The following is a 13,486-nucleotide window of genomic DNA, read 5'->3' as shown; positions in this document are numbered from 1 at the left end:
GGTCCACAGAATGAAAAATTGACGGATTGAGCAGGAGGGGATCTATATTAACTAAATAACCAAGAGAAAGAAGAAGATCAAATTCTGCCACAGAATGATGTTATACATCAAAACTAGAACAACATTACAGTTCTGCAGTATTTACAAGGAAAGCTTTATTTCGGAAGAAGAAATAGTGCTTACAAAAGACAAACTCAGCACGATCAGTCGTGCACATTTCATTACATTACATTGCTACAACAGCAGTACTAGAAACATCCTCAAATGCGAGAATTAGAAAACCATAGCATAGATGATGCAAGTTGTTTTAAGACCCAACTAAGCCTCGCAAGGACCTCTTGTGCATGAGATTCTGATCAAAGACATCGGAGGCGATAGATTGTGGTTGTTCTACTCTCTCTTCTTCTTCTTCTTCTTCTTCTTCGTCCTCCCCCTTATCAAAGCAATAAACAGGGGCCTGCCACTCGGCGTCCTCGAGATACTTGCCCACTTCAAATGTCATCACGTGAGCTTGTCGTCCTGCAGTATCCGCGGCAGCAGCAATATCAGAAATGCTGTTCTACATAAGATAAGAGGTAAAAGAAGCAGCAGCAGCAGCAGCAGGGGGAAAAAGGCTGCATTTTTACTATCAAGATCATGGTTTGAACCGGTAAGCAACGAAGGCAGGCTAGTTCTGATCAGAAGCACAAAATTATTATATTATTAATCGCAAAGTACAAACCCTGGCTACCGTAGAGCATCCTCCGGGTCTCAATTATAGCCTCAAAGAGTTTCGATCCTGTCCTCAAACAAAGTCACCAGTTTTAATAACGAGATTGTGTTAATAAAATGCGGCGGCACTTTTCGGGACAGCATTTTTACGAAAAATCAATCAATACTCTGAAGAACTGAATTGGTTCTGATTAGCACTGGGGGTCAAAAAAGGTTAGTTTGGTAACGTGGGGGCTAAAAACAAAAACACCATCCAAATTAGGATTCGTGGTAAACACCATAACACCATAACACCAAAACAATAAAGTAAGTAGGGGGGAGTGGGGAGGGGGGACCTGTGTAGAAGACCCAGTGGACGGGGCGGTTGGTGAGGACGTCCTCGAAGTAGGTGATGAAGCCGTCGGCCTTGGTCCAGACGTTGCAGAGGAAGCCGTCGACGGAGCGGGTGCCGAGGTAGTCGGCGCCGGCGAGCCAGTCGGGGCGGAGGATGCCGACGTCGAGCTGGGCGGAGCGGCAGCGGAGGGGCGGGGAGAGCGTGTAGAAGAAGGAGGTGCCGTTGTTCCACTCCAGGTCCCGCAAGGGGGGCCCGCCCAGCTGCTCCTGGATGATGTTGAAGTTGCGCCCGTTCGGCCAGTCGTACCACAGGTCGATCATCGACAGCTTCCCGCTGTAGTTCATGAACAGCAGCGCGTGGAACTGCCGCGGCCACGGCGTCGGCGTCGGCGTCGAGCTCGAGCTCGAGCTCGCTAGGGCTAGGGTTGTTGTTGTTGTTGTTATTACTAGGGTTTGGAGGAGGAGGAGGAGGAAGAGAGGGTGAGTGGGGGACATTGTTGTCTCTCTGTGTGTGTGCGCGCGCGCGCCGCTGCGTGTGGAGGGAGAGAGGAGGATAAGAAGTGTAGCGGAAAAATCAATCTCCTTCTTCTTCTTCTTCTTCTTCTTCTTCTTCTTCTTCTTCTTCTTCTTCTTCTTATTATGAGTTTCAGATCAGGTGGTGGTGGTGGTGGTGGGGAGGGGATTAGGGAAACGGAGAGAGCAAATTAGGATTAGGAAGAAGAGCGACCCGACCCCACCCAACCCGACAAAGAGAAATTATTAATGCACAAAAACCTCATCCCTTGCGCAGTTGCGCTTTAAATTTCGTGCACTTATAAACCATCATTAATTTAACAAGTATGATGAGGTAAACAGTATTATTACTATTATTATTCATTATCATGGCGCACGGAACAGCTGATGATGATTATTATAATAATAATAATATATGACATATGAATATATGATAGATGAGCACGGTTCTCGAAGAAGAATCGACTAATCTGTAATGTATGTATAAAGGACCTCTGTGGTCTCTGCGTTCTAAAACACTGTATCGATATTGTAGAAAGAGAAGAGCCATTAAGTCAGAATCATTCTGATGATGATTGCGCTTCTTTTAATCTCTCATTTGAGAATTGAGATGAGATGGCCCCTGCTGGATTTAAACTGGGAACCTACTTATTAAAAGTATTGCAAATTTCCATACAAAGAATGGAGAATCATGCTGCTCTGCATTATTATTGTACACTCTTACAAATTCCACATGAAACACGCACGCACACGCAACACGAACAGAAAAAGATCATCTTCGTATTTTTCTCATTCTAATAATAGGTCAAATTCCAGAAAAATATTCCAAGATCTCACACATCGGTAAACAAAAAAATAGGCACATCGAGATTCACGGTCTCCGCTTTCATTTATTCGGAAATCCAACAAAATGTGCGCACTGTCCTTCCTTCCTGCCAATGAATGATGTATTTGGCACCCCTTCGAAAAGATGAATTAATCAATCAGTAACAAGTTTCCTCATTCTAAGCAGAAACAAGAGCAAGGAGAGAAGATTACCGACCGTAAAACCAATGAAATTAAGCCGAAGAGCTGTATTTGGCTTTCACCACCAGCTCTTCCGTGGTGGGTCCGATGATCTCATTCGCCCGCTTTAGAGGTAGACAGTAAATTCTTCCTACCGAGTCCTGGGAAACCAAGTTCATTCATTATTCGGCACAGGTGATCGATTCGAAAACTAGTTCAGTGGGGACGAATATCATTGTTTCTCCGCGTTTGAGAAGAAAACAGCGCATCAGCACGAAGCAAATTGAGTGAGAAAAGGTGTGATGCGATCGGCATCTTTCATTTGCTTGTTTCTCTTTTCTTTAATGTTCATCAATGGAAGGAGAAAATGTTTGATATGCGCCGCAAAAAATGGATGGGAGCTTGTTAATACTATGTAAACTATAGCAAACTCACTCTTGCAACAATGCCTAGCCTCTCTAACTTTTGAACCGCATCTAGCACATCAAAATTGCATTGAATACCAAACTCTTCGCGAATTAGCTCTTCGCACCGCAAATCAAGATCCTGCATGGGTAATTTATACAGAACCAATTAAAAAAACCTTACCGGCGGTCACTTTAATTTTTTTCCTTTTCAGTTAGCAGTAAATATAAGGAAAAGATACATAATTACTACTCTACCTTAATTGTTGCCTTCCCTTGTTCCATCAGAATAAAGTAAGAAACTATCACCTCTTTGACCTGCAAATTGTAATTTCACATGAATCCAGGGAAAAGAAAAGAAAAGAAATCCTTTATAAACAAAGCCTTTTTGTTTAATTACACCTACTTCTTGTTCGATGACATCATTGCATAAGTGTAGCAATGTGCCTTTCCCGCTATCCAGTTGCTTGTCGTACATTGATTGGGTGATTAAGCTTTGGTAAGTTGCCATGTTCTGTTGAAAGCTGTGGTAGATAAAACTTCAACACGTTAGTGTTTCGTTTCAAATCCCTTCTCATTACAATTGGTAGAGAAACAATTTCATCTTCGACAAAATTTAGATAGAAAGAACATGAACTGCAAGATAGTGCTGTTGTAAAGTACTAACGAGAAGTAGATTTTAGCACAATATCCAGCCAGAGCAGAAAGAATAGCTACAACGACCCAGAAATCAGCTTTAGGCATTTCAAGGGAACCAACAAGAGTGACCTGTACACATAATGTGAGGTTTTCGGATGGAAATATAAGATAACATAAAATTGTAAGAATTAAATCATTCGGAGACTTACGAGTCCAATTACAACAGAAACAATGAATTGTACCCAGTCCATAGGAGTCAGACTCGGGTTTTTCTTCTCGGGCTACAAAAGTACATTACTCAAAATCAGCTTTTTATATTAACTAGAATAATCATCCAGGAATCATAGAACTTCTTCTCTTTATATAAAAGAAATATTTGAAATGCTCACCAAAACTAACTCCATATCTGCCATCGGGATATTTTTGAAATGCTTTATGTAAATACCTCTATCCGTCTTATTCTTAGGGCTAGCCCTTCTGTAAAGAAACCAATTGCTACAAAATATGAGTCACAGAATCCAATATACTTTGAGCAAAATTAATTGAAAATTAACTACAAATGCGAGTGATGATTCCCCATTTAATTCCATAGCACTAAAACTTCTGCCTTTCTAGGCGTACCTGTATACAACAATCATCCTATCAAATGTAGGTTCCTGTATTGTGTTCTTGCCCAGTAGATTGCGTAGGCTGCAAATTTAATAAAAAAAGAGGTAAAACAGTAAAAAGAAAAAAAAAAACACAAGGGATTACAAGGAACCAAATGTAAAAGAGCACCTCAATTGCATGCTTTGAAGGCGAATGCGTTCAACAAATAGGTCTTCCTCATCGGCTTCCCCATTTGGTTCATCAGTTTTCTTGGGATCTTTCTTTGGGCTTGCCTTTGGCTTTCTGGAGAAGAGCTTTTGCAGCCTGCGTTATTGTTGAATTCCATATTTGTACAAACTTCTCCACGGAATAAAATATTTTGAAATAGAATTTTCAACAGATGCATGCTTACACTTGATTCCATTAAAGGTTAGAAAAAGTAATGCTGAGACACCCCATCCTTTTTTATGCTGTTTCTCATTAAAACGAAATAAAACAGTAACAATAAAAAGTCAATTTTTTTGTAAAAAAAAAATGGTATACCTTGTTTTTTGGAGCAACCATTGCCAAATTCGGGATATGATCAAATCCAATTTCGCCATGATGAAGAAATCAGTTGTCCTATCTATTCCAATGCCCCGTCGAAATATAACATACTATAGAACATGAAAATCACTCGTGTCAGTGTATAAATGATATGATTTATTAGTGAAATGGATTTAGATAGATACGAAATCAATTATTTCTCTAATTGATAACCTGATAATTAAACCCATATGCTTTATATGCGAAAAGAACTATTAAAAGGTTATGATGCTACCTTTTGAGGCTTGCTGTTTATGAAGAGGAACTTGATGTTGTAAGAATATTTTACAAAACAACAGAAGAATATCCTCAAACATTATGCTAACACCTTTTCTGGTGGCACATATAACAAAGCTTTGGTTTCATTAACACAAAGTATCCAGCTAATCATTATTTGTATCCAGCACTTGGGCTCGATACACACCTTGTCTGAGAACTCGGGGAGGTTTTCGTGAGGATGCTCTTTAAAGTAATTTGACAAAAGTTTTTTGTCCAGCTGCATTATCATGCAAAAAGGAAAAGAGATAATCATAAACTTCAGCACATGTGCCAAAATGAAAAATCAAGGATAAAATCATGAAATAATATCTAAACCTTGGATTCATCAACTTTAATAGGAAGATTCAATAGATACTGCCCTGATTGTGCAACTTCAATCTCCTCATCAGTCACTATGTTGAAGTTGCTTTTTTCCATGACCTGCTCACATTAGTTTGAATGTACCAACTTCAACAGTTTTGACAAATATAAAGGCTTCATAGTGTTGTTTCATTCTACAACTGTAGGATTGTCGCAAAGATATTACGCCCAATCAAGTAAATTTTTCTACGCATTCAATAAAGTAGGATAAGAAATAGGGTTGAATCTAAAGACAGTTTTGTATTGGCTTAAGTATCTGACTTTATTTCACCGAAAAATCAATCGTGCTTTCTAGTGAATCAACAGCATTTACCTCCTAAACTCTTCCGTGCATTACCTAAACTTCACAAGAAATTAAGAAATGCCCTTCCTTCAATGTTAACTACCATGACCTAGGACGTGTACAAAACTTTGACAGAAACAGGCTTAAGAAGAACCTTTTACACCATACAGCACCCTTCATAAAAGTAGCGTAGCCAAGTTCATCTCCTAATTAGTAGGCTTTCGGTGCGGTTCCAATAAAAATTTTCTCATTATGAGTTTTTTGACGTATCCAAGACTGCTCCACATATTACGGGACAATGTCCGTTCTTAAATAAACATGGTACCGAGGATTAAAAAGTCGGGTTAGAATGCAAAAGGTGTTTGACCTCAAAGAAATAGGTGAGAAAATTCTGCTCAAGAACATCTATTTCCTCTGAAGATAAGCTCTGCTGTTCCAGTCTCTGAGCACCGTAAACAGGATCGAACAGCGAATACAGTTGCTGCGGAAAAGGGGGAAAAAAAGAAAAAATAATAATCTCAGAAACTAAACATTAGCTGCCTGAAAATAGTACTGCTTTATGAATGAATGCTGATACACATATTAACAACTCTAAGAGATATTTATAACATACCCCTAGAATATTATCCGTTTACCTATAAACCTTTACAAAATCTGGAGATTAACATGCCCTTCAAGACTTACTTTTCTACATTTATACCCTTGTACTAACAGAAAAGTCTAACTATGGAAAAACTTGGTGCAGTACTATACCAATTTTCCCCCGTGAAATGAATGATTTATTTATTGCAGCTTCTTACAAAAATACCATTACGTAAAAGCCCCTGTTTATAGGCAAGTCAACTTGCATATGCATAATTGCATTTCGAAAATTCCTTTTTATGAAGGCACATGATAAAGAAAAGTGCGAAATCTTACCATGAGATCTTCAAAGTGCAGAAGATACCATGCTCTGATAGTGTACTCAACTCTCTTGCAGAGCTTCAGAAACTCGGCCCTGTCAGAATCATGCTCTTCGAGAGTATGATATAAACATCACTGAAATTAGTAACTATGCAATGAATCAAGACCGCAAAGCAAACAAAGCTAGAAAATTGCTTATATAATTAATTACTTATCAGGAAAGAAGAACATTAGCATTTTCCATTAGGTCATAAACACAGGAGATCTGCTCATTATGAATATATTCTTACACTGCAAGGGTTATGCTAATATTACTGCCCAGCGTCTAAGAGTGAAAATACGATTTATGAGAAACTAAAATTAAACTCTTTGGGGGAAAAAAAAAAGGCCTTGCCGAAGAAAAGTTTACACAATGGCGAAAAAGATGACAATGATTCCTCTTTATCTCTAAAGCACAATTGAGCCAAAGAACCAATACTTACAATCGCACTTGTAGCTACAAAAACTTGGGAGTTCTATTTGATTCACATATGCTGATCTATATCCTCCATAAACCAGTTTTCGGCCATTTATTTTGGTAAAATTCTTCGCGCTGAGTACTTCTATTCTCATTGTCTCTCTACTCTCCACAAACTCCATCATGCTAAATTTCAAAATCTAGAGTGTTTACATCCCTTAACTCGGCTTATACCTTTTCGATCGAATGTAAGATCAAATTGCCCTGAAAACGAAGCAAACCTAGATGAACCAGAGAAAGCTAAAATTTTGAGCCACAACCAACAAAAAAGGAAGGACTTTGAGAGAAAACCATTTGAGATCATGCGAAAAAAACATGACCCAGATGATCAAAAAGGCCAAAAAACCACCAAAACTTCAAATCACCAAATTTCTCAACTAATTACCTATGAGATAGGCCAGTTTCATTGTGAGCTTGGGCTTGAGGATGGGAATGACCGATTCCCGCCCTAACCGGATCACATCCTTGCTACTCTCCTTGCTCCCCTTCTCCATTAATCCCACAATGGTGTCGATCGATCTCGAGAGAGAGAGAGATGTGTGCGTGTGTGTGTGTGTTTGATCGTGTTGATATTAAGAAGTGGGGGAGGAGAAGCGTTTGGGTTTTTGGATTGGAAACATTTCTAATTGTTCGTGCCGAGCATTCACCAAATCAAAAATCCAGAAAAAAAATTGGCGAGATTGGTGAATAATTGAAGATAGAGGAGAGAGAGAAAGAGAGAGAGAGTGATAAATAGGTTAGAGGCTTATTTTTTTACCCCCAAGTTCAGATTTTTTTTTTTTTTTTTACAATACAATTTTGATTTCTATTTTATAAGAATAGAAGTGAGTTTAATATAATTTTGTAATGCTATGGGGACTGATAATATATAAATATATTTTTACAATTTCTATGCTGATTTATGTCTTCACTAAAATAATTCTTAGCATATGTGATTTGGATAAAATTATTACATATTTTATACTTCACTAATAAAAGAATAAAGACAATGCAATTGCAATAATCCACTTTTTCTAATTTCCATGTAGATCAGGAGACTAACAAGTAAAATGTAAAATAAATAAATAAATAAAATGCCAATGCAATTACATGACATTCTAGTTTTCTTTTTTTCCTTTCTCTTTGAGATATTCTAATTATTTAAATTTAAATTTAAATTTAAATTTATTTAATTTAATCGTTTTATTCATTATTCTCATTAATATATACAGGTGCTATTTGGGAACATTCAATTGCATGGTCCGTGCATATTAAATGGCCAAATGGGTGGGCTCATGGGCATTGTTACATAGAAGAAACCAAGGAGGTGAGAATTTTATCTTGGTACTTTTTTTAATCTTTTTTTTATTTTATTATGACTTATTAAGATATATAATTTTTTATTCAGGTCCAGCATTTTAATATTTAGATTGAAATTTATTATTATTATTTTTTGTCTTCATTTGCTAGGATAGTTGACATAATCATACCTGCTACATAAGTTGTATTAATTTCTTTTGGTATTTGTTGAATAGGCTTAAATTTAAATTTGACAGTATCATATGTTACAGAGTTAAAATCCTTAATAAATCCTCTAAAAAAAATAAAACCAAAAAAAAAGGATGTCACATGATGAGATTCACACTATATATAGGTTTTTTTTTTTTTTTGTGTGTGCGCTTTTTAGTAGCAACAACTTTACTAGGAACATTTTTAATTAAGTAACAAAAAAATCACTTTTATTATCAATCACCCCCTAAGTTTACAACATAACTAATAGTCTAAAAAAACAATACTTTGGATGGGCATTAAATAAAAGCTTAAAAAGGAAAAAAAAAGAAACTTTTACAAAAAAAGAAAGTATAAAAGAAAAAGATTTAAAAATCTCAATTAAACCTTACTAATAATACCTACAACCACCTTCGGTACGATCACACATTCCGTACTGATTGATCGCATCCTATCCGTCCATTTTCCCTCCTTACATCGTTGCTGCGTTACACGTACACTACAAAGGGGGGGTCTAAACGGCGCATACAAATTATTATGCTCCCATCCCGTATGTAAATCTCTATGCGGCCTCTCGCACTCGGTACTCTTTTACCGCCCCCCCACAGCGACATTCCACCGAAGTCCATTATCACCAAACCCCTTCTCTCTCTCTCTCTCTCTCTCTCCTCTCTTCTCGGCGCTTTCCCCTTCGACCACCCCCGAGATGATCGGGAACTAAAACCTTAATCGATTGGAGAGGTAAAAGAAGCTCCTTTATGTGCGTAATTTGCTATCTTTGTGATCCGATCGTAGTAGAATTAGGTATCCGGGCTTGTTTTACTCACGAAGCTGTTGTTTTGAGGATCCATTGGTGGGGAAACAGTGGAAAGGTCGCAGCTTTAGCCATTTCATGGTGGGGAATTGACTGATTGAAGTAGCGAGGGTGATGTAATTGGGGAAAGATGTGCTTTTTTGTCCCCCTTCTAATGAGAATTTTGGGTTTTGGGTTTTGGATCCAAGGATTCGGAGGTTGTTTAGGGCATGTGGTGATGGGGAGTTGACGTGAGTTGATTTGTGTTGAATTGTAATTTTACAGGGATGATGGTGATTAGGTGAGTGGTGAGTGGCGTATGCATTGCTTGATGCATTGGGTATGGGAGTGAGATTTTTGTGAGTTTATGAAGCAGCTTCAGCATAGATTGCTTAATCTTTGTAGCAATTCGCGTTTTTTTTTTTTTTTGTGGCCTATGTTTTTATTCTTCTTAGTTAATTCTCTGTATCTCTTATGCTAGAGAGCATGCTATAATTATGATGTATGTCTAAATATGCTACTAGCCTATGCACCAAAGGACTGAGTCCTAGTTTGGAAATGCGTTGCCCAAACACACCCAACTTTGATGCTTTGAAAGGCCTGAGAATCCAAGAGATCTGCAATTCTTACCACCATTTCATAGCATCAGCCGATGGGAGCTCTATAGTGATTTCGGACTCTTGGAGCTCTTTAAAGCATCGAAGTAGGTGTGTTTAGGGTAACTTACAGGAATATAGTGCTTGCAATCTCAAAAGCTTAGTGAAAGCACAATGCCTATCTTTGAATTTATTATTTTTGCATCTCTGATTGTTTCCTTGCATGTTTGAGGGAGAGAGATTTAACTTCTGTTAGATCAGATGAGTTCAATTAGAAAATGAACATAGTCGAAGGCATTGTTTGTTTGCTGCAATTTTTTGATCAGTTGCCAATTTTTTGCTGAAGGAGACAAAGCCACGCATTCGAAGTCTGAAATCCTTCATTTGGACTTCTGCACATCTTTTGCTGTAGTTAGAAGTTCTGCTGCAGATTTAGAAAACTTCAAGGTGGTAATTTAAAGTTGACCGAATTGCTTTTTGTTTTTTATTTTTCTTTTGAAATTTGTTTGTTTATTTAATTTGTTGAAGGCCTGCCTTTTCTATGTTTGAATTTCCAGGAATAGCTAAACATGGGTGGATTTTGTTGCTGCCCATGTCCTGAAGACTTCGAAGAATATGCCCATCCAAACAATCCCATTTATAGGCACTGCATATGCTTGAGATACTTCTTTCACCAACTCTTCAGTGGGGTAAAGTAAAGAACAAATGTTTCATCTCCTTTTGGTCGCATTGTAACATTTTGTTGCCATCGATTTATTGTCCCATTAAGTTAGACATCAACTGAAAACCTTACTATCCGATAGACAGGCATCGAAGGATTCCTGGACTGGAACCACCTTCTGAATGATGCATCATCAGATCCAAGCGTGTAGACTGGTTTTAATATAATGTGCCAAATTTAGGACTTGGCTATACATCGCATATTGTCCCAGAAATATTTTAAATGATATGGAAAAATTTGATCAGATTGTTCTGGGCCAAGGACGAGTCGGTGTCTTTTAGTCATCAAAGTATGTAGTCGTCGTAGATTTAACCACTCATTTATGTATAAAAGATATGTCAGGATGCAGAACAATAGCCATATTAATGCTTTCTTTGCATCAGTTGGATTAGTTTATGATTTCCATATTATTTTCTTTAACTGCATTTTCTTGTCACTTCCTCTAAATTGAAAAATCAAAATTATTTACGATATTTTAGCATCACAGTGAAAGCTCTAGAAAATCTGATTCCTTTCCCATGAGCTGATTGTCTGCTCCCAACAGAACTACTTTAGAAAAAGTGTCTATAGCATCAACTTTCTATGAGAGTTTAACTGAGAAATATTTGTTACTGTCCTGATTTGGAAGAGTCAAACTGAGAAATGTTTGTTACTTTCCTGATGTTTCCAAACTTCTTTAAGAAAGTCTTCTTATACAAGTAGTTCAACAACTTCTCTTTTTGTAGATACTATTTGCATCATTCCTTTTTTATCCCTTTCAATATTTCTTATATGAAGTTATTAGATCAACACATGTAGAGGGATGCAGTATTAAGTCCAAACCAAATTACTGAAATGAATTTGATTTTGTGAATTGACAACTAAATTAACGAAGTTAACCTAATTATTAGTAGTTTGTCACATATGATCCATTGGATGATGATCAGTTGCAGTGCTTAACCACTATTACCTTGACACCAAGGAATTATGGAGAAGATTACTCGTACTTATATATATGTCATATACCTATTTGATCTAAATGCCTGAGATGAGTTTCCTATCCCAAATCGACTGATACGAATGGTTGAGTTGAGTTTCCTATCCCAAATCGACTGAGAAAACCAAACCAAACCAAATTTTTTCGGTTCAGTTCATCCCCTAGGCAAGAGTAGAGGCTGTGAAATGTTATTTCCTTCTACTCAAATCAATACATTTGAGAGCAATTTGTCCTTCCTGATTTTATTTTGATTCATCACAGTATAATGCGACTTTTCAAAGACTGGACGGAAGAACAGCTACTTCCCCAACTCAAACAGTCACCTCATTAACATCAACTGCCCTGGGAGCCAATACAGCCGATAGTTCTGTATCCGAAACCTACCACCTTGTTCCCCGGCCCCCTCCTTATGATACCGAACCTAGATATACCCGTTCACAACGCGAAGGATTGGTCTTGAGGCGCGAGAAATCTTTGAGTTACATTCAAGAGGAATCACAGGCTCCGAGAAGAAACGGGAGTAACTCTGGTTTGGAACACTTGGGTTCTGCCAAGAAACGGAACAGCACAGAAACCGAGGAAGAGACTAAAGCAGGCCATTCTGAATCTGATACGGGCCTGTCATCAAAAGCATACGGTATTGCAAGTTATGTGGTAACAAATTCAGAAGATGAAGATGTCTGCCCCACGTGCCTTGAAGGTAAATTTTCCCCTTCTTTTGTTAAGCTATTAATTGGTAGTGATATTCTATTTCAATGTTTCGACTCTTGTCTATATGGTGTACCGTGTACTCTATTCATTTTTGCAAGAAATCCTTATGATATTTCATGCAGAATATACTCCCGAAAATCCGAAGATCGTGGCAAAATGCTCCCACCATTTTCATCTAAGCTGTATATACGAATGGATGGAAAGGAGCGACAATTGTCCGATCTGTGGAAAGGTATCTTGGGATTACTTTTTTTCTCTTAAATTCCATGTTTATCATTCCCACCACATTTTAGTGTGTTCCTTTCCTTAAACATTTTTTTAAAAAAGAAGGGAAATTATTATGGTTGCTATCTAAGCTTTAATTATTGATTCATCTTTTTTTTTGTTTGTTTGGATGATGATGAAAATTTTCAGGAGATGGAGTTCTGCGAGAGCCCATAAGTAAACATCTATATGATCTGCACTTACTGTAGAAAATACCTGCAGCATGTATTGCTGGAGAGAGTATCATCTGTAAATAAAAAGTTCTACAACTTCAAGAAGGGGGGAGCCACCATCTCGAGGAACGATTGATGCGGATAAAATTCTTAGCTCGTTAGCAGCAAAGAGTGTGTTTGAGATGTTACTCTTCTTCTTCTTCTTCTTCTTCTTCAAATTCTGTATCTTTAGAGGACATCCTATGGAGGAGTCTCTATAATAATAATATTCGAAAGCATTATTCAAAAGCATTGTTTGTTTTTCTTTTTTTGTTTTCTTTCCCTTTTAAGAAGATTGTTCTTGTAAGACGGGATTTAACGAATGATAGATTTCTGGACAAAGTAATTCAAAATTTTAGTCTAAGCTTGGGTTTAGATTTGGATTCTTCAGAGCTTCAGCACATACTTTACAGGGGGAGGGATGAAATAATCAAAATGTTTTTTTGTATTTATTTGAATCGCTTTATTCAAACAATAATCCTGCAGATGCTCCAGCTGAGCTAGACAAGCTCTTCCACATACAAATGTAGAAAACTACAACCCAAGGAAAGAAAAAAAAAAAGACACAGGTTCTACATTTCCAACGAAGCGATGAATGACCGCCC

At 37.6% G+C, this 13,486-nt stretch overlaps 3 protein-coding genes across 4 annotated transcripts; 1 reads left to right on the top strand and 2 right to left on the bottom strand.

The window, feature by feature from the left end:
• Window positions 66–1,806, bottom strand: LOC109712611 (uncharacterized protein At4g14100-like). The gene is made up of 2 exons (XM_020236266.1): window positions 1,047–1,806; window positions 66–519 (listed from the first exon to the last, which is right to left on the bottom strand). Exons 1-2 carry the CDS (start codon window positions 1,537–1,539, stop codon window positions 308–310), a joined length of 705 nt encoding a protein of 234 aa, XP_020091855.1. The 5' UTR covers window positions 1,540–1,806; the 3' UTR covers window positions 66–307.
• On the bottom strand, window positions 2,231–7,832 carry LOC109712598. Its single transcript, XM_020236241.1, has 16 exons — window positions 7,506–7,832; window positions 6,619–6,713; window positions 6,068–6,181; window positions 5,373–5,477; window positions 5,203–5,274; window positions 4,737–4,849; window positions 4,383–4,517; window positions 4,227–4,295; window positions 3,995–4,082; window positions 3,815–3,886; window positions 3,634–3,734; window positions 3,373–3,490; window positions 3,225–3,284; window positions 2,998–3,108; window positions 2,600–2,723; window positions 2,231–2,517 (listed from the first exon to the last, which is right to left on the bottom strand). Exons 1-15 carry the CDS (start codon window positions 7,612–7,614, stop codon window positions 2,616–2,618), a joined length of 1,470 nt encoding a protein of 489 aa, XP_020091830.1. The 5' UTR covers window positions 7,615–7,832; the 3' UTR covers window positions 2,231–2,517; window positions 2,600–2,615.
• LOC109712617 (E3 ubiquitin-protein ligase At3g02290-like) lies at window positions 9,204–13,149 on the top strand. Of its 2 annotated transcripts, none has more exons than XM_020236278.1 (6): window positions 9,204–9,349; window positions 10,344–10,444; window positions 10,555–10,686; window positions 11,956–12,394; window positions 12,528–12,637; window positions 12,820–13,149. In XM_020236278.1, the coding sequence occupies exons 3-6, from the start codon at window positions 10,567–10,569 to the stop codon at window positions 12,844–12,846; spliced, it is 696 nt and encodes a 231-aa protein (XP_020091867.1). In that variant the 5' UTR covers window positions 9,204–9,349; window positions 10,344–10,444; window positions 10,555–10,566; the 3' UTR covers window positions 12,847–13,149. The 2 variants fall into 2 exon arrangements, with proteins under 2 accessions (XP_020091867.1, XP_020091876.1); XM_020236287.1 differs by having other exon boundaries at window positions 9,218–9,349; window positions 10,324–10,444.

The sequence above is a fragment of the Ananas comosus genome, linkage group 1, assembly GCF_001540865.1.
Source record: "Ananas comosus cultivar F153 linkage group 1, ASM154086v1, whole genome shotgun sequence".
Lineage (NCBI taxonomy): Eukaryota > Viridiplantae > Streptophyta > Magnoliopsida > Poales > Bromeliaceae > Ananas > Ananas comosus.
This window is presented reverse-complemented; position numbering and strand designations above follow the sequence as displayed.